Genomic DNA, 25,454 nt, shown 5'->3' with positions numbered 1-25,454 from the left:
GCAGGGGAGTGTTCTCCACCAGAACCCGTCAACTCTGCGCCTTCATGCGTGGAGATTTAGCAGCAGCAGTTGATGGCTTTTGACCTTCCTCCCAAAGTCTGTAAATTTATTTTGGCAGCTAGGCGTCCCTCCACTAAAACAGTACATGCCTGCCATTGGAAACGCTTTGTATAATATTGTACATTAAGGTCTATTGACACTCTTTCTGCTTCTCTTTCTGATATCCTTCTCTTTATACTTTTCCTCGCCCAGCAGGGTTCTGCCTTGGGTACTCTCAAGGGCTGTTTTTCTGCGTTATCAGCATTTCTTCTGCTGCCTGATCAGCCTTCTCTGTTCAAATCCCCCATTGTACATAGATTCCTCAAAGGGCTTTTACATATGTTTCCCCTACACCCTTTGTTATGCCCCAATGGGACTTAAATCTGGTCCTCACATTTCTTATGTGTGCTCCCTTCGAGCCTTTACACAACTGTCCCTTCTGGCTGTGCACCATCAAGACAGCCTTCTTGGTGGCAATAACATCTGCCCGGAGGGTGAGTAAGATGCGAGCTTTGGCTTCAAAGCCACCCTATCTCACCATATATCCAGACAAGGTGGTACTCAGAACTCGTACCTCTTTCCTCCCAAGGTGGTGACCCCATTTCATCTGTGTCAGAACATCACCCTGCCCACCTTCTTTGCTCCACCGCATTCCTATAGGAAGAGGAGCGACTCCACCGATAGGATCCAAAAAGAGTGTTGTTCTAGCTTGACTGCACAAAAGATTTCCGGGTGGATGACCAACTCTTTGTGGGGTACGTTACAGCAAAGAAAGGTCGGCAGTGCAGAAGCGAACCATTTTGTGCTGGGTCATTCTCTGCATCAAGATCTGCTACGCATTGGCCAGGAAGCAGCCTCCTGAGGGCTTGAGGGCTCATTCTACCAGGGGAAAAGCTACTCCCACTGCGCTAGCTCAGGCGTTCTAATCCTGGAGATTTGTCAGGCGGCAACGTGGGCATCTTTGCACACGTATGCAAGACATTACTGCCTGGACAATCAGGTACAGAGAGAAGGACACTTTGTCCATTCAGTCCTGCAGGACTTTTTAGTGTAGTAGAGGTATCCGTGGCCCACGGCCTGGAGGTTATGGCTTGGGTAGCTATTCAAAGATAAGGAATCTGTAGCTAGAAGTATCTATCAGATGAACAAGTTACTTACCTTTGGTAACGCATTATCTGGTAGAGACTCTATCTAGCTGCAGATTCCTTACACCCACCCATGCCTCCCCGCTCTGCAGATATGTCTAGTAGGGTTAGGGTTTATCTCTTTCATGGCCATAGTTTTGCACAGGCAAACTGTTCGTTCTATCCATGACTCTGCCCTTCTGGTGTGGATGTTTGTGGGTAAAAGAACTGATGTACGTGAGCCGGGGTGGTGCCTTTGTAGGCGACCGTGAGTCACAGATGGCTCCAACGACGCTGACGACGGCAGGCGGAGATGAACGACGCATGCGGATCCGAATTACGCCACCCGACGGTGCACGCAGAGAATTGCTCAACAAATAATTCTGGATTCTAAGCTGACACCAAGGAATTCAAAAGTAAGGAATCTACAACTAGATAGAGTCTCTATCAGATAATGCGTTACCGAAAGTAAGTAACTTGTTCTTCAGGACACAGGTCTGGGAGGTTTAGGTCAGCACTGGGGGAGCCATAGGGCAGCACCAAACATGCACCCTCAGTGACACGGGCCACCGGGTGCAAACACAGTGTCGGGCGGCCAGTGCCTTTCAATGGGTGAACCTTGGGGGTCACAAAGCTGTTGCAGGCTGGATCTCGAGGGTCGGTTCCAGAAAACGAAAGGCTGGACAGGAAGGAGAGGCATTCACTGGACGTTGCTGGACTGTCGTTCGGATTCCCCAAGGCCAGGGGGCTGCAGGTGCAGGGGTACCTTTGGGTGTCGGGAATCCTCGTCAGATCCGGTCGCGTTCTGGGGGGACCTCCGGATACAGGCTGTGGGTATTGACATGTTGGCTAGGAGGGGTCAACCCAGGTTGGACTCGAGGTTGGAATCACCTGGGGACCGGTGGGCCACCTAGGCCGTGGGTGTTGGGTGCACAGTGGACAGGGCTCGTGTATCTGGGGTGGTTTTGGATCATTTTGGAAGGTTTTTTCTGGACCAGGCCACTGTCCTCAGGAGTTCTTGGTCCTCTGCGGGGCAGGCAGTCCTCTGGGGATTTGTAGAGGTTGCTGGTCCTGCAGGAAGTGTCGTCTTTTTGTAGCTGGAGTCTTGAAGTTGCAGACAGGCTGCTAGGGCTGGGTCCACGTCAGTGGTTGTCTGGAATCTTCACTGCTGGGGGTCGGCTTTGCAGTCCTTTTTCTTTCTTCTTTCTTGAGGTTGCCAGGAGTCTGGTGAGCAAGATTCAGGGATGCCCCTAAATAGAGGTTGAGTGCCTCCACCATGTCCTCTGAGCAGCTCATTTCATTACTAAGGTTGGGGATTTCTTTTAGGAACTAAAACTACTTCTAGTTACTTACCCCTAACTATAATTCTTTGTAAACCTTTTAAAAAATGCTAAAGGGGACTTAACCAAGGCCCTAGCAGGACTTTTAAAATTTTTGAAAAATCACTTCAATCTAAAGGCAATTTTGGGAACTTAGTTGTGTGATCAGATATTGGCTGAGTAGTCTAGCAAATGCTAAGTCATAGACCCCACCGCTGATCCACCAGTGTAGGAAGCTGGCTCTGTATATACTATACCAAAATGAAGTATATTGTGCACAGAGCCCAAGGGTTCCACAGAGGCTTAACAGAGGGTAAAGTAGATAATACTAATACTCTTTTTTGTGGTAGAGTGATTGAGCAGATAGGCTTGACAGAGAGTAATGCAAATCATTTGTTTTACACAAGCAGTCAAGAATGAGGCACACACTCAATGAATAACTCCAGACCAATGTTTTTATATGCAAAAATATATTTTTGGTATTGCTAGAGCCAAAAGGTATTTGTTGCAGGTAAGTACAGTTGAAAGTATCAAGCATATGTATCAAATGTAGTTTATGTAGGTTTTGCAGACAAAACAGTTTACATAAAGTAACACTTTTCAATTTTAAAAGTTGACACAGTGCAATTTCTCCTAGGTATCAATGCAGTCCTCAAAAGTATGAGCACAGTTAACAGCCAAGTACTTGACTTACTATCCCAGTCTTTGGGAGTTAGGATGTCCACTGGTGAAAGTTCAAGTTGACCGCAAAAGTGCACCACCAGCAACTCAGAGCCAGCCGGGTTCAGAGGTCAAAGTTGGTGTTGGGTTTTCAATGGAATCCTTTGAGAACTGGGTGTGCTTGGTAGAACACAGATTACAGATAAGTACACACAGTTTCAGGACACAAGCCTGGGGTATTTAGATCAGCACCGGTGGGGGGGCACAAGTCAGCACCAAACATACACCATCAGCAGCATAGGGACAGGCGGGTGCAGGGTGCAAACACAGCATCGGGTGCCCAGTGCTTTTCAATGGGGGATTGCGGGGGTCACAAAGATGCTACATGCTGAGTACATGGGGTCTGTTCCGGAAAACCAAATGCTGGACAGGAAGGAGAGATGCCTACTGGATACTGATGGTCTGTCGGTCAGATTCCCCAAGGCCAGGGGGCTGTGGGTGCAGGGGTACCTTTGGGCATTTCGAATCCTCGTCAGATCCACTCGGTCCGGGGGGACCTCCTGATTCTGGCTGCGGGCTTCGTCGTGTTGGCCAGGAGGGGTCATCCCACGGTGGACTTGAGGTCTGAATTGCCTGGGGACCATCTCTGAACTGGTGGGCCACCTGGACTTGGGCCATGGGTATCAGGTGCAGAGTGGACATGGCTCGCTGATCTGGGGCGGTTCTGGAGGCCTTTTGCAAGGTTTCTTCTGGACAGGGCCGCTGTCCTCAGGAGTTCTTGGTCCTCTGCTGGGCAGGCAGTCCTTTGGGGGTTTGTAGAGTTCACTGGTCCTGCAGGATGTGTCACCTTTCTGTAGCAGGATTCTTGAAGCTCCAGACAGGCTGGTAGAGCTGGGGCCAAGTCGGTTGTTGTCTGGAGTCTTCACTGCTGGGGTTGGCTCTGCAGTCCTTCTTTTTTTCTTTTTGAGGTCTCCAAGAATCTGGTGAGCAAGGTTGAGGGGTGTCCCTAAATACTAGATTTAGGGGCATTACAGGGGTCTGATGGCAAGAAGCCAGTAGCTACTGTCCCTGAGGGTGGCTACACCCTTAGTGTGCCCACTCCCTTTGGGGAGGGGGGCACATTGCTATCCCTATTGGTCCCTCTCCTCAAAACGAAGATGGAGGATTTTGCAAGCAGGGGGTCACTTCAGGTCTCGGCACCTTAGGGATGGTCCTAGCTGTATTGGTCACTCCTCTTTGTTTTACATAATGTTCCCGCTGGACCTGCTGCCTAAAGTGGGGCTTATTCCAGGGAGAGGGCATCTCCACTAGCTGGAGTGCCCTGGGACACTGTAACAGAAGGCCTAACCCCTTGAGGCTCACTGTGCAGTTCCGGCAGAGGGGAGGTGTGAGGCACCTCCACCAAGAGCAGGCTTTGTTTCTGACCCCAGAGAGCACAAAGGCTCTCGCCCCATGGGGTCTGAAACTTGTTTATTAGTGGCAGGCTGGCACAGACTGATCAGCTATACACTAAAGGATTTGGTAAAATAAAGGGAGCATCTCCAGGATGCCCTCTTTGTGCATTTTCCAATAAATCCAACACTGGTACCAGTGTGGGTTTATTGTGCTGAGAAGTTTGATAGCAAACTTCCCTGTCTTCAGTGAAGCCATCAGGGAGCTGTGGAGTTCACAATGATGAACGCCCAGCCCATGTACTCATTATGGCCACACTGCACTTACAATGTCTAAGAATGGACGTAGACACTGGAGGGGCATATTGCTCATGCAGCTATGCCGTCATCTTTGGTATAGTGCACCCTGCCTTAGGACTGTAACGCCTATGCCACAGGAAGTGAGTTGTGGGCATGGCACCTTGCGTGGGATACCATGTTGACTTTAACTTTCTCTCCCCAACAACCCACACAACCTGCATTGGCAGTGTGCATGTGTTTGGTGAGGGGTCCCTTAGGTTAACACAATATATGCTGCAGCCCTTAGGGATCTCTCTAGCCCATGGTACCACTGGTCCTTTTATAGGGGACTTATCTGTGTGCCAGAGGTGTGCCAATTGTGGAAACAATGGCACATCTTTAGGGAAAGAACACAGGTGCTGGGGCCTGGTTAGCAGGATCCCAGCACAGATTCAGTCAAGTTAGCATCAGATATCAGGCAAAAAGTGGGAGGTATTGCAAACAAGGGGCCAGTTTCCTACAAAGATCATACAAAAGCAGGCCAGCAAGTGCTGTGATGTATAAACATGAGAGAGCTGAAAAGTGCCATATCTACCTCAGCTCTCTCTCTGCGCTGGTGCACTATTTACTGGCTAGTGCCAACCTAGGCACCCTTGCACCATGGTGAAAAGAGGCCTGTGTTATGGGCAGTGTTGTTTTTGTGCAGGAAGAAATACCTTCCAGCACAAAAACAATCCAAAGAGGCACATTTGTCTTTTAATATGTGATGAAAATGCATCATGCATAGTAAAAGGAAGTAACTAGTTGAAATAAACATATTTCTCCTTATTAGCCTTCTCTGTGGAAGGGGTACAGATAAAACGCAATTCCAGCTTTATAAACCATAGTAAATCTGGAATTGCATAAAATCCATGGGTGGATGCACGGGAAGGATAAATTGCTTACCTGTAATCCTAACTATCCTCCAGGGGAATCTTCATCCACGTCATAAGCATTGAATATAGTCCTGCCCATATATATATATATATGTGTGTGTGTGTGTGTGTTAGTATATATATTAGGCTTTGAATTTACTCGCAGAAAACCATAGAAATTCAGCAGTTATAGTTATTTCAAGTAACTATAACTCTCCCCCCTAAGGTAACTATAACTCGCGCCCCCACCAACAGAACTCGGACCAACACCCACACCTACAGACCATGCATGCAACCTAGTCATCACCCTCGACACCAAACTGAACATTAAATGACAAATCAATGCAGTTGCCTCCTCCTGCTTCCACACGCTTCGCATGCTCTGCAGAATCTTCAAATGGATTCAAGTTAACACCAGAAAAACTGTCACCCAGGTTATCATCACCAGCCACCTCGACTATGGTGGCACTCTCCACGTAGTCATCTCCTCCCAGCTCCTCAAAACACTCCACACCATATAGAATGCGGCAGTAAGACTCATCCTGGACCTCCCCAAATGGACCCTCATCACCACCTACCTCGGAAACCTCCACTGGCTCCCCATGCAGAAGAGATGCCAGTTCAAGATCCTCAGGCACACCTGCAAAGCTCTACACAATCAAGGACCATCCTATATCAACCATCGACTGAAATTCCATGTATTCTCAAGACACCTGTGCTCCTCCTCCCTTGCCCTTGTGCACACAGCTGCTCCTCCTCCTACATCACCACCAAAACCTGGAATGACCTGCCCCCCCCATCTCAGAGCAGCACCCTCCCTAGAAGACTTCAGAAAAAGACTCACCACCCGCAGCACCCTGTTAGCCCTAGGGGTGACAGTGCTGCGCTATACAAATGCTTATTGATTGAGAGACTGATTCCCTTTGATTGTATGGAACCTACTCTATGGCTTCTTTTTGCATTTGGGTGATGACTTCCAACTGCAAGAGGTCTAGCTGTTACCGGGAAGATTTTTCCAGACGAACAGTAGGAGGAGGGGGCCTGAAGTGAAGAGAATAACAATTTTTTACAATAATTAAGACCTTCTATCTTTTGTATTTAACTGCTACTCTTCCAAGTGATTGACGGCACTTCCACCCCAACAGAAGAGGGAAGTGATGACTCATTGTTTTACAGCAGGCTTTCCTCCTACTGTAGGCTGGTGTTGCTGGTGTTGTGAATCTCTTCCTCTAGGTGGTCTGCAAGGATGGAAATGTGACCAAGCCTGCTGCTGATGTTGTTGTCAGTGAGGGGTGTTAACCCTTTTCTGGAAATACCAATTGTCATATGGCCTGTATCTTCTACAGTATTCCTTTCTCTTTTCTAGGCCCACAGCTTTGAGATTATCCAATTCTGTTTTCATCCTGGACATCTACTTGCCTGCACAAATTGCCCAACAGGGCATTACGAGAGAATGGCAGGTTCATAATACTGTTTTGTGCCTCGGGTTTCACTTCAGTGAGAAGTTGCCAGGATGTTCTTCAACAGATGCCGTATGCATAACAATGTGCAGTTAGATCCAATGCATCTGCAGCTGCACTAACAATTTGACAAAACCAGACCCCCCACATTGAGTATTTTGTGGAAATGCTGCCTTTCCTCCTCAGGCAGTTCTTCTGTGAATCTTGCTAGCAAATCCCGCAGGCATCTATCATCTGTTTCAGGCAAATCCGAGAGACTAGCAACCCTTATGTTAGATGCAGATGTTCCACACATCTTTTTCCTTAGGGCATCAATCTGCCTACTCTCTTTGTCAGGAGGAACCAAAGAGGTGGAAGACGCTGCTGAGTGTGATTTCCGTGCAGGCACCACTATGATTAAATCCGGAGCAGGATCAACTCTTAGGAACAGAGGGTCCTGATCAGGAGCCTTATATATCTGAAGGATCCAAGTTGGGGCAGATCTTAGAGATGCTGGAGGTAAAAATGTTCTGAACTATATTACCTAGTGACAGTTGCCACTAGGTAGTTATAGTTAGGACCTAATTTCTAAAGATAAAAGCATTTTTACTTGCCTGTATCTTTGGTGCCAGTTGACGAAGCTTTACAAAATTTTCTGAAAAAATACAACTCTCATGAAAGCTGCTGTCTTGAAAGTTTCCGTTAAGCATGGGCCAAGAAAAAGGGGGGGACCCAAAATGTGTTTTCTCTTTGTTAATTACTATAGGGATTTTGAACAGGAATAAAGGCTGAACCGTTGAATGGAATGACACCAATATTGGCAGAAAAGTAGCTAGCTGTTGGTCCAGAAAGAGCACTTTTAATTATTTGGTGTAAATCTGTTCAGTAGTTTTTGAGATATTAAAAAAAAACTCTAATTTTTATGTATAGGGACGCTGATCCTCCTCAGATTCTCCTCGGATTCGCAAATCCACGCACCAACAGAAATGTCATGATTGGCTGGCAGCTATTTTGTTCATCTGGACTTGGATCCCAAAAGGGAAAAAAAGATAATAAGTAATAGAAGGGGTCAGGGTAGGGGTACCCTGACCCCATGAGACTAATAAAGGGGTCTGTGAGGGACCCCTCATGGGCAAGAAATTGTCCAAAATCATTTTTTACCACAAGATCAGCCATGGACCCTCCCCGGATCCTCAAGGATTCGGGTAGATTCGGGTGGATTTGGGGAGGATTCAGGGATCCAGACCACAATTTTAAAAAACATAACCTCACTCAGAGATCCTCACACACTCACTCACACACTCGCACACCCACCCAACCACTTACACACCCACTCAGCCACACATACCCACTCACACACACAAATGTAGCCACTCACACACCCATTCACATACCCAAACAGCCACTCATACACCCACTCACAGAGCCTCAAAAGCACTCACACACCCACTCACAGAGGCACACAGCTTTCGCGCACCCACCCTATATCTATAATGTCCCTGTAACCTTTGTTTTATTAGTGAATATATATATATATATATTCACTGAAAAAAACAAAGGTTGCAGTGGTGTTATAGTTAGGTTCTTCATTTACTCACACAAAACCATAGAAATTCAGCAGTTATTGTTAGAGTTATTCAAGTAACTATAACTTGCGGCCTAAGGTAATTATAACTCATGCCCCACCTCTTTTCTGAGTCTCAAGATGGCTGCCAACTCCTCCTTGTTGAAATGTTGGCAGCCAATCAGAGCTGTGCATTTCCCTGCACAAGCTCATATTATTCACAAAGTCGTTGGGGAGGATCCACATCCTTAGATATACAAATTTGTTTCCCCTTTAATATCTCAAACACTACTGAATATATTTACACCACAAAACAAAAGCATAATCAGCATACTGAAAGCTAGCTTTCTGCCAAATGTGGTTTAATTCCATCCTGTGGTTCAGGCTGTAGTCGTGTTCAAAGCTCCTATGGGAATTAACATGAGAAACACACTTTTTTGGCACCCCACCCCCTTTTTCTTGGCCCCCACCTCATGAATCACCCCAAAACCTTCCATGCACAGCAAGAATCATGGCACGCTTTTTCTGGGAAATCTTGTGAAGATTAGTCAAAGATATAGACAAATCAAAAATGCTTTTTCTGTGGAATCATGGTCCTAACTATAACTACTATAGGAATATAGGAAGTAGAATTAAAAAAACACCTTAAAATTCACTAAGAAACCAATGGGATGTTCTTAGTAGATTTCGATTTTGCACTCACAAAACCATAGGAATTCAACAGTTATCGTTATACTTATTGCAAGACACCATAACTTCTGCCCTAAGGTAACTATAACTTGCACCTCGTCTATAATGTCTCTCTAACCTTTATTTTTTTCAGTGAATTTCTAAGGGCTTTTAAATTTGATTTCCTAACTATAATGTTCCTATAACTTTCGGTTTTCAAGTGAATTTCTAGGGTTTTTTGACATTAAATAATATTTAATTACCCTATGTTAATCCAACCCGCACAGTACATGGTAGATTGGAGTGGGGTAGATTGTGGTGGAGTAGGATAGATTGGAGTGGAGTGATGTAAAACAGAATGGAGAGGAGTTAGATAGATTGCAGTGAAGTTTGGAGTGGAGTGGTGTACATTGGAATGGAGTGGAGTAAAATGGACTGGGGTAGATTAGAGTGGAGTAGGGAAAATTGGAGTCAAGAAAGGTAGATTTGAGTGGAGTAGGTTGGACTGGGGTACTTTGGAGTGGGGTTGATTGGGGTTGAATGGAATGCAGTAGATTGAAGTGGAGCGGTTTATAATGGAGTGGTTTGGGTTGGATTGGACTGGGGTAGAGTTGGGTGGGGCACAGTGCTGTAGGCCAGGGCGGAGTGAAGTAGATTAGAGTGGGGTGGGGTGGGGTAGAGTGAGGTAGATGGGGAGGGTAGATTGGAGTAGAGTAGATTGGGGTGGGGTAGATTGGAGTGGGGTGGGTTAGATTGGAGTGGGATAGATTTCAGTGGAGTGTGGGAGACTGGAGTGGGGTAGATTGAGTGTTGTGGAGTGTGGTAGATTTGGGTAGGGTAGAATGGAGTGTGGGAGAGTGGAGTGATGGTGATTAGAGCGGAGTGGGATAAATTAGGTGGATTGGAGTGTGGTAGATTTGACTGGTGTAGATTGTGGTAGGTTGGACTGGGGTAGATAGTAGTGGGGTTGGATAGATAGTAATGGAGTTTGGGATGGACTGGGGTAGATTGGGTGGAGTGGAGTAGGGTAGATTGGAATGGAGTGGGACAGATTAAAATTGGAGTGGGGTAGATTGGAGTGGGGTGGAATGAAGAGTGATGATTGGAGTGGAGTAGTTTGGAGTGGGGTAGATTGGAGTGACATAGAATGGAGTGGACTGGGTTGGATTGGATTGGGGTAGAGTGGGGTGGAGTAAACTGGAGTGGAGTGTGGCAGATTGGGGGGAGTGTGGTAGAGTGGAGTGGAGTTGATTGGAATGGAGTAGATAGAGGTAGATTGACGTGTGGTGTGTAGATTGGGAAGGGGTAGATTGGAGTAGGGTAGATTGGGGTGGGGTAGACTGGAGTGGGGTAGGGTAGATTTGAGTGGAGTGTGGTAGACCCTGGAAGGGTAGATTGGAGTGAAGTGGGGTGGTAAAGTGGAGCTGATTGGGTTGGATTAGAGTGGAGTAGATTGGAGTGGATTGGAGTGAAGTGGGGTAGAGTGTGGTGGATTGGAGCAGGGTGATGTAGATTTGAGTTGAGTGTGGTAGATTGGGGTGCAGCAGGGAAGAATGAACTCGGGTGGAGTTGATTGGGTTAGAGTGGAGTGGGGTAGACTGGAGAGAAGGGGATTGATTGGATCATAGTGGAGAGGATTGTGTCATGGAGTGAGTGGTGTGGATGGCAGTGACTTGGAATCGAGTGGTGTGGCATGCTGTAGATTGTCTTAGAGTGAAGGGACGTTGAGTGGAGTAGCATGTCCTAGAGTGAAGTGGAGTGTTGTAGAGTGGAATGGTGTGGCATGGACTGGAAGGGCATGGAGTGGAGTGGCATAGAATGGAGTATGCATGGTGTGGTAGCACACTGTCTTTACAGACAACGCATTTTCAATTGAAATGACCATCACATTTGCAGCAAAATATGTTTTTACTTCACACTAACCATAATGTATGCAAATGTCATCACCTACTGCATATTTGTTTCCATCACATTTCAGAATTACAAAAAAGTGTGTTTAATTTGTACTAATTCTGATATATTCTGAAACATCAGCACAGTTCTTTTTTGTTGTGTGCTAGAAAAAACAAACCATACACCCTTTCCTCTTACATGGAGAAGCAGCAGGATTGTTACATAAATTCTCTCTCTTTGAAATTGGAGAAAGAAAAGTAAACATGAGGCTGCCTCAGAAGAGAGAGTTTGACATTTGACATCTGTCTTTGAATGCACAGTAAATGTGACAAGATAAGAACAACATGTAAAGGACTGTTCACAGAAAGCAAGTTAGTGGAAGAATACAATAAAAAAGGTTGGGATGGGGGGACCATATCAAGCTGGACAACCTAAAGCAAATAAAGCCAGCAAATAGAAAGCTAGACAATCTGAGTTACAAACCACAAAGCCAATGGTAAGCCACAGGTGTAATACATTGTTAGGTCATCTATCTCAATGTCCCGAAAATGTCTTTAGCAAACGAGATGACTCCACTGTCTGGAAGGCTTTGAACTAAAAAGGACATCAGACCATCGACTCTAGGGCAGACAGGCTGATGTACTTACACCAACTAGACCAAGTCAGTTGGGACATCAATGAAGATTTCTGTTGGCATAAACATGACGGTCAGCTCAACTCTGATGAGGTACTCTGTCACATTTGATGTGGAGTACCCTGTCCATCAAACTCTTAATTAGTCACTTCTTTTTTAATGCACACTTTGTTAATATCCATGCAACTTTTTCAATGCACAATGTTTAATGAAGTATACGTTTTCCCTTATTAACAACGAAAATGTTCTCAATGTTTATTTAGAGGCATGACAATTCGTGGCTGAAAGTGTACCAATAATGATGATGTCAGAACATGACTTCATGAGGCACAAAATTTCCACAAATTCTGCCAGTTGAGGATTTATCTTATTTGAATTTTAAAAGTGTGTCAAATACTAAAATATCACAATAATATGCTGCACAAGCGCTCATAACAGGAGAGATGAAGGGCACACCGACATTGAGTACTGTTCCTTTAATTGACCCATAACCTTTTATTTATTTTAAGCGCCTAACACAACTAATCATTGTTATGACCTTATACACTTATCACAGTTTAAGTAGAAAGTGTATTTTGCATTTATTTCAATATTTTAATTTTTCAGCAACATCCGCCTTATTGTGGTTGACATAAGTGATGGAAACGTTGGTGGTGACAAGTCTGTGGTTGCAATGGTGGGCTTTACATGGGTAGACAGATTATCCACTGAGCTTTTGGAAAGTAAGCAATTCAAACAGGTATATATCACGGTTCTTATCTTAACAGGCTGGGTCTATCAGTGGAACTTCTGTGATGATTTTTACACCATGGTCAGGAACTTGCAGGTATCGATGTGCTTTCAACTCTAGATCCTTGCAGAGGTTATTAGGTGCATGTGTGGTGCTGGAGAGTATGCGTGGGGCAACCGCAAACCTAGGAAAGGTCATGGCAGACCTTGGAGGTAGCCTATACGAATCAGCATAGACACTTTTCAGGTCATCACTCATTTTCGCTCTCCATTTTTTGGAGGTCTCTTGAAGTAGGCCAAAGTTGGTTGGTGGCTCTGCAACAGCAAATAGAGAAGATTATTCAATACTCATGCAGCAATCGTCTCTATTAAAGGAACATCCAGTGAAGATAACAGTTCTCTTTAACCAGCCCTGCATTACAAGCAATCACCAACAAAAAACATTCTAGAACATTCCTTTGTCTTATAGTGTTGGCTGGGGTTTTAATACATTGTCACATAATTCATTAGATGATCCCATTAAACTATCCGGTTTCATGCCTGCAGATTTCTAAATAGTTCTAGGCTCCTCATTGGATGGATCTACTGATTGTTTAGGACTTTTGCCATTTGCACACCACACATGCACACCTAAAGGATTTTTTCTGTAGTTTATAACCCTGATACAAGGCACAAGTAGATGAACACTTAGTGGAAACATTCACCTTGGAGCTCTCATGTGCCTCTTTGAAAGCATGCACCAAGAGCTCCACATAATGTCGAAATCTATTTTCTACATTTCAGCTGAGAGCACTCGAAGCATTAATGTAGCTGTTTCTGGGTGTAGGGACTGGCTAGCCATATACACCACAGAAAAGCAACGAAAAATCTATTTAAGTTAGAAAGTGAACACAATCTGAGCAAAACTGCTGCTATTAGTAGCATTTCATGCATCTAGGGGCCACCACACATAAACAGGGTACAACAAATGGCCCCATTCACAGAGATAATTATAAATGCAGAAGTGTATGCGTATGGGTAGCTCCTAATAGGTGTAAATGGAGATCCTCTTATAGATGGAATTTGCCTTTATTGTGAGGAGAATGAGGGGGTAGAAATTCCTACAACCAAATTCATGCCTGCAAAGATACCATTAGAAACTTTCCAGATGTTTACACTGTGTTGGTTGGCACTGTCTACATATAGTTAAGCTAGACTTTCCATAGGAAGAGGGTTTTTTATTTTTCTATAACTTTGGCACCGATTGTTGAATCTTCACAAAACGTTCCAGACAAATGCATCTACCTCAGCTCCTTCCTGGAAAGTTTCAGGTTATTCATCAAGTGGTGTCTGAGGAAAGGGGTGCCTCAAAGCGCTTTCTCTCTATGCAACTTCCATTGGAAGAATTAGAGGATATAGAAAAAAACGGCTCAGATTTGGCAGAAAGCTAGAGCTTCATCCAGAAAGCATCCATTTTGTTATTGCATAAACCTTTTTAGCTATGTTTATAAATTTAAGGTTACAAAAATAAGGATATCTAGTGCTGATGTACTCCCACAGGAGTTCAGCATGAAAATAAAGCATTCTGATTGACTGATCCCACTGACCCCCGAGGGACCAAGTGATAAAATTGCCTGGCCATAACATGAAACAAATGTTGTTCCTGCCATAGCTAAACACAGGACTCAGTGCCCATGTCCTAGATTTGAATGAAAACGTGCAAGAGGTTAGGGAAGGGTTACCCTGACATCCTTGTAGTTACAGGTAGCTCCTAGAGGGACCTCCCCATCCAGGGGGCAAAAGAAAAAATAATTTCCAATGGCCAGTCCAGTGGTACTCTCGCAGGTGCACACAGGGGACGCACTGGCTCCCACGGGAGTACCGTGGGTCCACTCAATAAAAGTTTTAAAAAACACAAGCCCCATTAGGTGGCCAAGCTACTATTATACACACTTCTCTATACCATACCCTTTGCGATAAGTAATCTCTCGAGCGCAATCAATAACATGCAAATGGCCAACCCACTACAAAGCATAGCCTACATCTCGTACTGAAGTCTTCAGTGTCCCTCGAAAACTAACTACTACATTTATGCCTCTGTGTGAGGAAATCTCTGCACCTCTGGCAGAGTCAAAAATAGCTTTTGGGAATAAGGCCAAAAGAGTTTAAATGTCATAAAATCAACAGGATTGATCAAGAGGGAGGCATACGGAGAAAGTTAATATTCTTCCTACTGACTTACATTTGATACTAAGGTCTTGATGTATTTTGTATAAAATAAAATCGGCCTAGATTTACTAATGGTTGTACAGGCATTTAAGTGGCGCTGCGCCTGGAGGCCTTCTTAATGGTAAGTAATTTGACGCTATGTTTTTCGTTGCTTTTCGCCACTTTGCACTACGTGGCCGTCCTTGCAAAACGTTAATATATATTTCCCACCCTTTGAAAGGAATGGTCGCAAACTATGACATAGTGTGTGTCAACGGTACAATGAAATAGGCAATGCAGAGGATGATGTGGTAAACTAACAAACTAATTTCGATTTAAAAACAAAATGTCACAAAATTTGCAAACTTACAGTACACCCTTTGAGATCCTTTCAAAACATCAAGTTATCTTTTGATGTGTCGATAACAAATGTAATTTATTGCCATTCGTCAGAAATTAAATCTATTCTATAATTAAATGGATTAAGCCCCGATAAACAAGGTAACTGTTTTGTATCTCACAGGCCCCTCTCTACTTCTTCCAAGTGGTGGGCACTGCTGTCAGTCCGCTTGTCGGGTTGGCCAGACATCTTAGGACCAACATGCGCACTGACATCTCTCCAACCCTGCTGTGATGCTCGGTGGAGAGATAGCAGGCACAGGCTCCTGGTTCCCGATGGAACGCAAAGCCAGCCCCCTCCGCCCAATCACGACGTTGCTCGCACTGCCCCACTACTTTTCCCTGGCACCTGCCGCTGCTGCTCACCACCCTCCCTGAAACTAGTTCTCGTGGGATTTCCACTTAAGCGTGCAGATACGTGTCGGAAATGTACTTAAACATTTTTGTAAATGCCAAACAAGTTGCACCTAAGTGGCGTTGCATTTTACTTGTATAAGATTTCCGTATCCACCGCCATCCCACTCCCCCCCCCCCCCCACCAAGAACACACGTAATAAAAGCGTGTGCAGGTATAAGTTACACACTTAAATTATGCACTCTTAATGATTTACACACGTTTTTAACGTTTGTAAATGGGTTGCAACATGCAAAAGTTGAAGTTACACCCATTTACAGAAGTGAATCAGTTGTAACTCTGTAAGAGCTGGCCAGTGCAGTGTAGAAGAACACATACGCCATTTCCCTTGTTTGTGTTTCCTTTGGTCGGTTGTGGTGTGTAAATATTTAAATCTAAGAATTAAATTTGTTCCAGGACAATAAGATTTCAAAACGACATCGATCACAATTGGACGTAGGTGTGGAACTAACCAGAGGACAGCTAGAGCAGGAAAAGTTCTTCTTAGTAGGGCCCCTTCATTGACACTATTGACAGCGCCAGTTAATGTTATTACGTCTGGGATGGAAAAGTTCCGAATGAGTATGACCTGAGAATACTGTGTTGCGCAATTATATGAAATTCTAGGTATAGCCGGTTAATGATGTCTGGGGTTGGAATTCATGCTTCTCTATCATTTACAAAGGTTGCATTTTGAATTGTATATAATTATCTTCTAATGATACTGGTAGTTAGAACAAGACTGAACTCGGTGGTTCATGAAATTCCCTTTTATTGTACTGAATAATCTGTAATTTGAGAGACAAAAATTAACCTCGAATGGGATAATCAGATCGCTCAGGAATCCAGCCTTGGGTTTGTCTGTCCCAGTGGCGAAGTGGAGGCAGGGCGCAGTTCCCATGTCTGAGGAAATGGTCGTCATACTGCGACACTAGATTTTTTGAGTTAAGTTCCCCATCAGTGAGTAGAAGATGCCTTGGCAGGCCCTGTAATGGAAAAGCGGAGAAATAAAAATCACGGTTATGCAAAGCAACCATTGTAAACGTCAAACACTCCAGACAGCATAATGTGTGTTTAGGAGGATTTCTTAATGGTAGGTCACTGAAAAACCTGAAGATAAACATGAAGGGGCTAATATTTGATTTACTAAGATTTGACGCAATGCAGCGCAGCAACACATTGCATGAGAGAGCAAGACTGGGCCATTTTCTACAAAGATATGGCACTGCTGCTTTCTTCAAAGCTCTGGCACACTTTCTGACTCCCTAGCACCATGCACTCACATTTGCACCAAAGTCTAGCGTTTTCTAGTTTTTATAAAGGAAGTACAAAATACTATGCTCAGACACACTTTAAATCGTTTCCCACTTTGCATGTGTGCTGTAAACATGCAAAGTTTTGGAGAAAAAAAACTTTCCTCCTACTTTGCCCCTCCCAGAAGATTGTATTTTCTTGGCGCCAAGCACTAGCTACAAAGATTAGTAGATAGGGCTTTGCCTAAAAACCTGTGGGTGATAGCGTGGGGATGCCTATGTACCACCCATGGGACACCCCCTTGACAGAAAGTAACTCAAAGTGCTGCTTTGTTTTCCTTATTAGAAACTTCCCGATGCAAACAAATCTGTGCTCTGGAAATAACAAATCAGCACCTTGTGCCGGGTTTGTTTCTTTTTTGTTGATTTTGCACCTCAGCAAAGCTGATAAATCTGGGTCAATATTTTGATGATTTAGTTTCTGTCGCACTGCCAAGTGAGAAAATTAGGAAACTGAAGGAAAAAATGTACATTAGGTAATGATTCATTTATTTTCTTCACATAACACATGGAAAATCATAAGGGGCACCAAACACTAAAAAGAACAGATGTGGAAAAAAGTAGAACGTCTTTCTATTACACGTGACAGGAAGTCAAGTGTAACTATTACTAATACCCAGTTTAATTATACTCAATTTACCAACCTTGAAAGGATGTAGGGGTGAGTTGGCTATGTCAAGCTTTGATCTAGAGATCAGCATATCAAAGCAGATCGTAGCAGGAAGCATTAGTCCCATTAAGATAATTTATCAGTTTGATACATGAATGGCAGAATTAGTTCTGGAGAAAAATCCATAAAGACACATTTGTTATTTGAACCTCGGTGTAGGTGTAGGCGTAGAGTGACATGGGCCAGCCAAACCTTCAATTCCCATCCCCCTAGCAACCCTTGCGGTTCAGGGGCTATGTTGGCTAGTGAACTCATGCTGTTTGTGTACCTGAGTATGTGCTTGTGACTTTCTGTGTGTGTGTGTGCGCTTGTGTAACCATGTTCATGTATTAATATGTGTTAGAAATGGGGTCTCTGGTTGGCAGTCAGTTTGCACTCTGTCCAAGCAGGGACCCTCACTCTAGTCACGGCAATGGAGATACACACACTTAGATAACCCCTGCTCACCCCCTGCGTAGCTTGGCACAAGCAGTCAGACTTATCTCAAAGGCAATGTGTAAAGTATTTGTACCAACACACATAGTAATACAGTGAAAACACTACAAAATGGACACCACACCAGTTTAGAAAAATAAGTATTATCTATCTAAATCAAACAGGACCGAAAGGACAAAAATCCAACATACACAATGCCAGATAAGAATTTAAAAAAGATTAAGGGGGTCATTACAACATTGGCGGTATAAGGCGCTTACCGCCGTGCAGAAGACCGCTAATACACCGCCGCGGTAGACCGCCACAGCTATTATGACACACATCACGGAATCAGCCGAAATTCAGACACCCACACAACACCGCCACACCAAAGGTCAGCGATAAACTGGCGGAAACAAATCCTCCACGCCAACAGAAACACACCCATGCTATTACGACCCACGAATCCACGCGGCGGTCTTTCAACCGCAGTATTCCATTGGCGGTACACACCGCCACGTCTCCAAAACACCGCCACATTGGACAATTACAAATACACATACCTGATACACATACACACACCACTCCCACACACCCAATACAATATAAAACACAAACCCACGTCACCCACAAACCCCTACAACCAGAATTTCTGAGAGAAGTCCAGAGACAGCACAGCTATTGACAACCCCATCACACAGAGGCACACAACACCATCACCCACACTACATCCACGCACAAAACACCACATACCACTACACTCACCACACTCATCAACACATACACCACCCACACATCACACACAACACCCCCTGTCACGCCAAAGACACCCCCGCTTCTCCGAGGAGGAGCTCAGGGCCATGGTGGAGGAAATACTACGGGTAGAGCCACAGCTATGTGGCTCATAGGTACAGCACACATCAATAGCCAGGAAGATGGAGCTATGGCGCAGAATAGTCGACAGGGTCAATGCCGTGGGACAGCACCCAAGAAATAGGGACGACATCAGGAAGAGGTGGAACGACCTACGGGGGAAGGTGCGTTCCACGGTATCCAGGCACAACATCGCGGTGCAGCGGACTGGCGGGGGACCCCAACCTCCTCCCCCACAACTAACAACATGGGAGGAGCAAGTCCTGACCATCTTGCATCCTGAGGGCCTCGGAGGAGTCGGTGGAGGATGGGACACTGGTAAGTCAAATCTTATCTATCATATCCCCCACCCTACCTGCATGCTATCACACACCCCCACCCTCACACCCTCCCATATCACCCCAAATCCTCACTAATCTACCCATGACACCAACCACCCATCCCAACACCAAGCCCTGCATGACACAACTAAGCATGGACACCCCTCACTAAAGCATGCCCACTGCACATACCCAGAACACCCCCCCAACCATCACCACACAAGCCCCCACACAGGAATGCCTGCACTGGGGATCACGCCCATTTTGACACCATGAAACACACACATGCAATAATCATGTTCTTATATCCCTGCCGGAACCCGAAGGAACGTCACCACACCAGAGGGTCCAGACAACACCACTCCACCCCCAGAAGAGGCCCACAGTGACGACAGCAGCTCTGCCCCACTGGATCCTGATGACCAGCCCGGACCATTGTGGGCCTCAGGACAGTCAGTTCCCCTTGCCCAGCCACAGCCCAACACCGAGCTGCCACCCTCTGGTAACACCGGCACAGCACCCACCCAGATGGCCCAAACCTCCCTACCCAGGACAGGCCAATCAGCGGTGTGTCCACCACTACAGGGCACCCAGGGTAACCCACCACCCCAACAACAACAGGGACCTGGGGGCAGTGGTAGTGGGCACCAGGTCCAGGGGACAGAGCCACAGGAACACCGGGGAACTGGGAGGGCTGCTGTGCGACAGAGGGAGGGCAGGCCAAGGGAACCAACTCTCCACGAGGCCCTATCCTCCATCATGGGAGCATACCACCACTCCCAGGAGACGATGGCGACGGTCCTGGACAAGTTGCAGGAGACCCTGCGTCTGCAGGACGAACTGTATTTGGGGTCAGGGAGGAGCTCAGGACCATCAGCTCGGCCCTGGGCACCATTGTAGGGGTGCTGACGGACATTCAAAAGACCTTGAGGTACACCATGGCACTCCAAGGGGCCCCTGACACTAGCCAGGACGACGAACTGCCCACCACCTCCCCCGGCGCTAGTGGACAGGACGCCCCGCCACAGGACCACCACACCAGCACCCCACCCCCTGCAGACGGACAACCACCACGCAAGCGGGCCCTGAGATCCAGGAACAGGACAGAGCAAGATGGCAAGACCCCCGCCAGGAAATAAGACCACCCTGATTGTCCCACCACTGTCCCACATTGTCACCCTGTCCAGATTCGAACTGCCCCAGCTCCACCTCCAATGCCCAGATGGGCAGTGCACCTGTGAGACTAATAGACTGGACATTCCTCCACCATCACCCATCACCATTTTACAACCTTCCTTGATTTTTTTAGCACTTAAATAAACACCCTTGAAAGCCAAAAAAATCTGGCGTCAGTCCATGATTTGGAACTTTGTATTATCAATTACAGTGTCATAATGGGTTACCCATTGTAAGGCTAACATACCAATGTCACACATCACAAGCCCTTGAAGGATGCAAGCAGTTGACACGTAGGTTACCACACTTGTGAAACTGAAATGGAAGGGTACAACTCAATGAACAAATAGTGAGTGAAATGTAGGTACAGGATAGAGGTAGACGTGTGAAAGTTAATGTAATGTTAAACCAGAAAATGTTCTCACCTGTGTCTCACTGGAAATATTGCTGTATGACTGACTCCCTGTTGTCGTTTTCTTCATCCTCAGCTTCATCCTCATCACTGTTCACTGGCTCCACAGGCTCCAGAACTGCCACAACACCGTCATCTGGATCATCCTCCTGCAGAAAAGGCACCTGGCGTCGCAATGCCACATTATGGAGCATGGAGCAGGCGATGATGATGTCGCACACCTTCTTCGGTGAGTAGAATAGGGATCCACCTGTCATATGGAGGCACCTGAACCTGGCCTTACGAAGGCCAAATGTGCATTCGATCACCCTCCTAGTCCGCCCATGGGCATCATTGTATCGTTCCTCTGCCCTGGTCCTGGGATTCCTCACTGGGGTCAATAGCCAGGAAAGGTTGGGGTAACCAGAGTCCCCCAATAGCCATACACGGTGCCTCTGGAGTTGACCCATCATATCAGGGATGCTGCTATTCCACAGGATGTAGGCGTCATGCACAGAGTCAGGGAACATTGCATTTACCTGCGAGATGTACTGGTCTGCCAAACAGACCATCTGGACATTCATCAAATTATAATTCTTCCTGTTCCTGTACACCTGTTCACTCCTGCGGGGGGGACCAGAGCTACATGGGTCCCATCAATGGCACCTATGACGTTCGGGATATGTCCAAGGGCATAGAAGTCACCTTTCTCTGTAGGCAAATCCCCCACTCAGGGAAAATGATGTATCTCCTTACGTGTTTCAGCAGAGCAGACAACACTCTGGACAAGACGTTGGAAAACATAGGCTGGGACATCCCGATGCCATGGCCACAGTTGTCTGAAAAGACCCACTTGCAAGGAAATGGAGCACTGACAGCACCTGCACGTCAGGGGGGATTCCAGTCGGATGGCGGATTGGTGACATCAGGTCTGGCTCCAACTGGGTACATAGTTCCTGGATTGTGGCACGGTCAAACCTGTAGGTGACAATGATATGTCTTTCTTCCATTGTCAACAGGTCCACCAGCGGTCGGTACACCGGAGGATTCTGCCATCTTCTCATATGTCCCAGCTGACGGTGCCTAAGAAGGACAACAGCGAAGAACCAGTCACCATTCCTCCAGGTATGTACCCACAGTTACACACAAGACTACACCAGACAAAAAACCCTTCCTGTATGTGTGTTGAGTATAGGCCTAGCTATGCGTGATGCAGTAGTAAATTAAGCCATGTGGGCCCCTGAAATGGCGGCTGCCTGACCTCTAAACTGGAACAATGGGATTGTGGGGTAACTGCGCTGGCGTTGCACACCGTCGCGGTAGGCGGTCGTAGACCGCGGCGCAATGCTGCATTGGTTAACATTGGACCCCATGGGTCCCAGGAGCCAATGAACAGGTGCGCCGGCGGTGATGATGCGCACCGCCGCGGACGTCACCGCCATTTTCTATCTGTTCACTCACTAGATACCTGACCTTCGACAGGAGAGGACCTACACTGCTAGTGCTGCTGTGAACTCGGTCTGGAAGCGACGATGGCTGCTGCGTCTGGGGAAAGGGCCCCTGCCTTAACTGCACAGGAGTTGGAGAAACTTGTGGATGGGGTCCTCCCCCAGTACACGCTACTCTACGGTCCTCCAGACCAACAGGTTAGTACACAGGGAGCACGTTGTATGGGCTAGGCCTGGGTGGAGAGGGCTAGGTGGAAGAGGGAAGGGGGCAGAGTACATAGAACAGTTATGCATGGGAATGAATGGGCCACATAGCCAGAGTAGGGAGGGGAAAACTCACATTGACGGTGCAGTTGGTAATGACTGTTCCTCTTTCCTTGTGCATGTCATGTAGGTCAGCGCCCACCAGAAGAGGGACATTTGGCGTGCCATCGCCAAGGAGGTCCGGACCCTGGAGGCCCACCAGAGACGGGGTACCCACTGCCGCAAAAGATGGGAGGACATTCGCCGCTGCAGCAAGAAGAAGGCGAAGGCTCAGCTGGGGATGGCCTCCCAACGTGGGAGGGGTGCCCGTCGCACCATGACCCCCCTGATGTTCCGGATCCTGGTGGTGGCCTACCCGGAGTTGGACGGGCGCTTGAGGACATCACAGCAGACACAAGGCGGTGAGTACAACCTCATTCTGCGGACTTTGCGTGCAGTGGAGGTGTCTGGGGGAGGTGGGCTGTGGTTGTCCCTAGGCCAGGGCAAGTTAGGTAGGCAAGGCCCCTCCGTAATGTAGGCCATGTGGCACTCAACCCCACCTCAGCAGAGTGCCAAGTTGAGGTATAGTTGCCCCTGTGGCATCCATGTACGCAGATTTCCACCATTGCCATGTAGGCCATGTTCCAGAAATTGCATGTGCAGAGGTCAGGAGCATGGTGTTATGCAGGGGGCTGCTGCGTCTGTCTTGTCCGCCAACAGTAGCGGCATGCCATGCACTAAAACTCTCTTTGTTCTGTCCCCCCCCTTTTCCTGCTCTCCCTGTCCTTTTGTACATCAGCATCATCAGGCGGAGGTACAGTGGCACCGGAGCACGAGGGAGCTGCATCCCACATGGCCATGGAGGGCCACACCACAGACTCTGAATGCACCAGTGGGACGGAGGGCGAGGGGAGCTTCACGTCGGCCACCGGATCACCAACCAGCGACACGGACTCGTCCGCCGATGAGAGCTCCCTTGTGGTGGCGGCACCATCTGTGCCCCCCACTTCTACAGGTACAGCCGTCACCTCCCCTACCAGCACCGCCCTCCCAGCAGCCCCTCAGCGTTCGCCCCGTGCCCGCTCACCCAGGAGGGTGGGCATCACCTTCGCCCCAGGCACCTCAGGCCCTGCCCCAGTCACCCCTGCTGCCCTCAGTGAGGAGGCCATTGACCTCCTCAGGTCACTCACTGTTGGGCAGTCTACCATTGTGAATGCCATCCAGGGTGTAGAAAGGCAGTTGCAACATGGTAATGCATTCCTGGAGGGCATTCATTCTGGTCAGGCTGTCCTTCAGCAAACCCTGCAATCTCTGGCCTCAGCACTGATGGCAGCCATTGTCCCTGTGTTCAGCCTCCCCCCTCCAACCTTCTCCACCCAGACCTAATCTCCTGTACCCCAGCCCATGCCAAGCACACCTACAGACCAGCATGCACACAAGTCAACACACACAAGTAGCTCAAGCAAACATAGGCACCACACACACCACAGGCACTCACGCAAGCCTCACCCACATACAGACACAGCAACACCCACTGTCTCCACTGTGTCCCCCTCCTCCTCTTCTCCCTCCTCCCTCCCAGTCTCGTCTACAAACACACTTGCATGCACCACATCTACAGGCACTAGGACTCGCACCAGAACACCCAGCACCACAAGCCGCTCACCTGCACTCACCACCTCCACTCCCATTTACACGTCCCCTGTGTCCTCTCCCAGTGTGTCTGTGACGCCCCCTCCCAAAGTACACAAACGCCAGCAATCACTCACCCAACATCCATCCACCTCACGACAGCCTCCAGTACCTGCACCTGCACCCAAAACAGCTAAAGTGACACCTCCTACAACCACCTCCTCTTCCCACTCCCAGACCCCCTCCAGCTACCCATCCCAGTGTCCGTCAGAAATTGTCCCTATGTCAAATTGAACTTTTTGTCCCCACCCCCCCTCCAATTCATCAGTCCCGTCGTAGCGCCTCAGCCAAAAAGCCGCCAGTACCAGTGGTGTGTGTTCCAGGTTTTTGGAGTGCACCGGCCACCAGGGCAGGCAGTAGGACCCGGAGCCAAGGCACTGGCAGCCCACCCCCTGTAAAGGCTCAGAAATTGGAGAGTGGACGACGGGACCGTCTTAAGACTCCTGGTGGGACAACAAGTGACATGGGATTGAAGGCGATTGGTGAGTCAGCTGTAACTCCAAAAAAGGTGGGGAGGGTCCAGAGGAAGTCTGCCCAGCCTGTTGTGAGTGTCACGACGGAGAAGTGCGCCATCATTTCCGGCGGTCCAGACACAACCGCCAGCACCGTCGTCACTTGTCCAGAAACCACCACCAGAGTCACAGCCCAGGAGGGCACAAGTATCGTCAGTGGTCCAGAAACCACCGCCGGAGTCACAGCCCAGGAGGGCACAAGTATCGTCAGTGGTCCAGAAACCACCGCCGGAGTCACAGCCCAGGAGGGCACAAGTATCGTCACTGGTCCAGAAACCACTGCCGGAGTCACAGCCCAGGAGGGCACAAGTATCGTCACTGGTCCAGAAACCACCGCCAGAGTCACAGCCCAGGAGGGCACAAGTATAGTCACTGGTCCAGAAACCACAGCCGGAGTCACAGCCCAGGAGGGCACAAGTATCGTCACTGGTCCAGAAACCACAGCCAAAGTCACAGCCCAGGAGGGCACAAGTATCGTCACTGGTCCAGAAACCACCGCCGGAGTCACAGCCCAGGAGGGCACAAGTATCGTCACTGGTCCAGAAACCACCGCCGGAGTCACAGCCCAGGAGGGCACAAGTATCGTCACTGGTCCAGAAACCACCGCCGGAGTCACAGCCCAGGAGGGCACAAGTATCGTCACTGGTCCAGAGACCACCGCCGGAGTCACAGCCCATGAGGGGCCAGGATGCCACAGCCCCGCTGGGCAATGATGGAACGTCATGCCACACACCAATGCCCATTGTAGAGATCGTCATGCCACACACC

General features: G+C 47.6%; 1 protein-coding gene across 1 annotated transcript in view; it reads right to left on the bottom strand.

Annotated features, from left to right (window-relative positions):
• Positions 1–12,386: 12,386 nt before the first annotated feature.
• Positions 12,387–25,454, bottom strand: part of CFAP107 (cilia and flagella associated protein 107) — a 119,243-nt gene continuing 106,175 nt past the window's right edge. The window contains exons 3-4 of the mRNA XM_069240754.1: positions 16,449–16,620; positions 12,387–12,969 (exon numbers count right to left, since the gene is read on the bottom strand). Of these exons, the coding sequence (XP_069096855.1) occupies positions 12,686–12,969; positions 16,449–16,620 (456 nt within the window). The 3' untranslated portion in view covers positions 12,387–12,685. The remainder of the gene's footprint in view (positions 12,970–16,448; positions 16,621–25,454) is intronic.

The sequence above is a fragment of the Pleurodeles waltl genome, chromosome 6 (genome assembly GCF_031143425.1).
Source record: "Pleurodeles waltl isolate 20211129_DDA chromosome 6, aPleWal1.hap1.20221129, whole genome shotgun sequence".
NCBI classification, from domain to species: domain Eukaryota; kingdom Metazoa; phylum Chordata; class Amphibia; order Caudata; family Salamandridae; genus Pleurodeles; species Pleurodeles waltl.
Note: the sequence above shows the minus strand (reverse complement) of the source record. Positions and strands in the feature narration are given on the sequence as shown.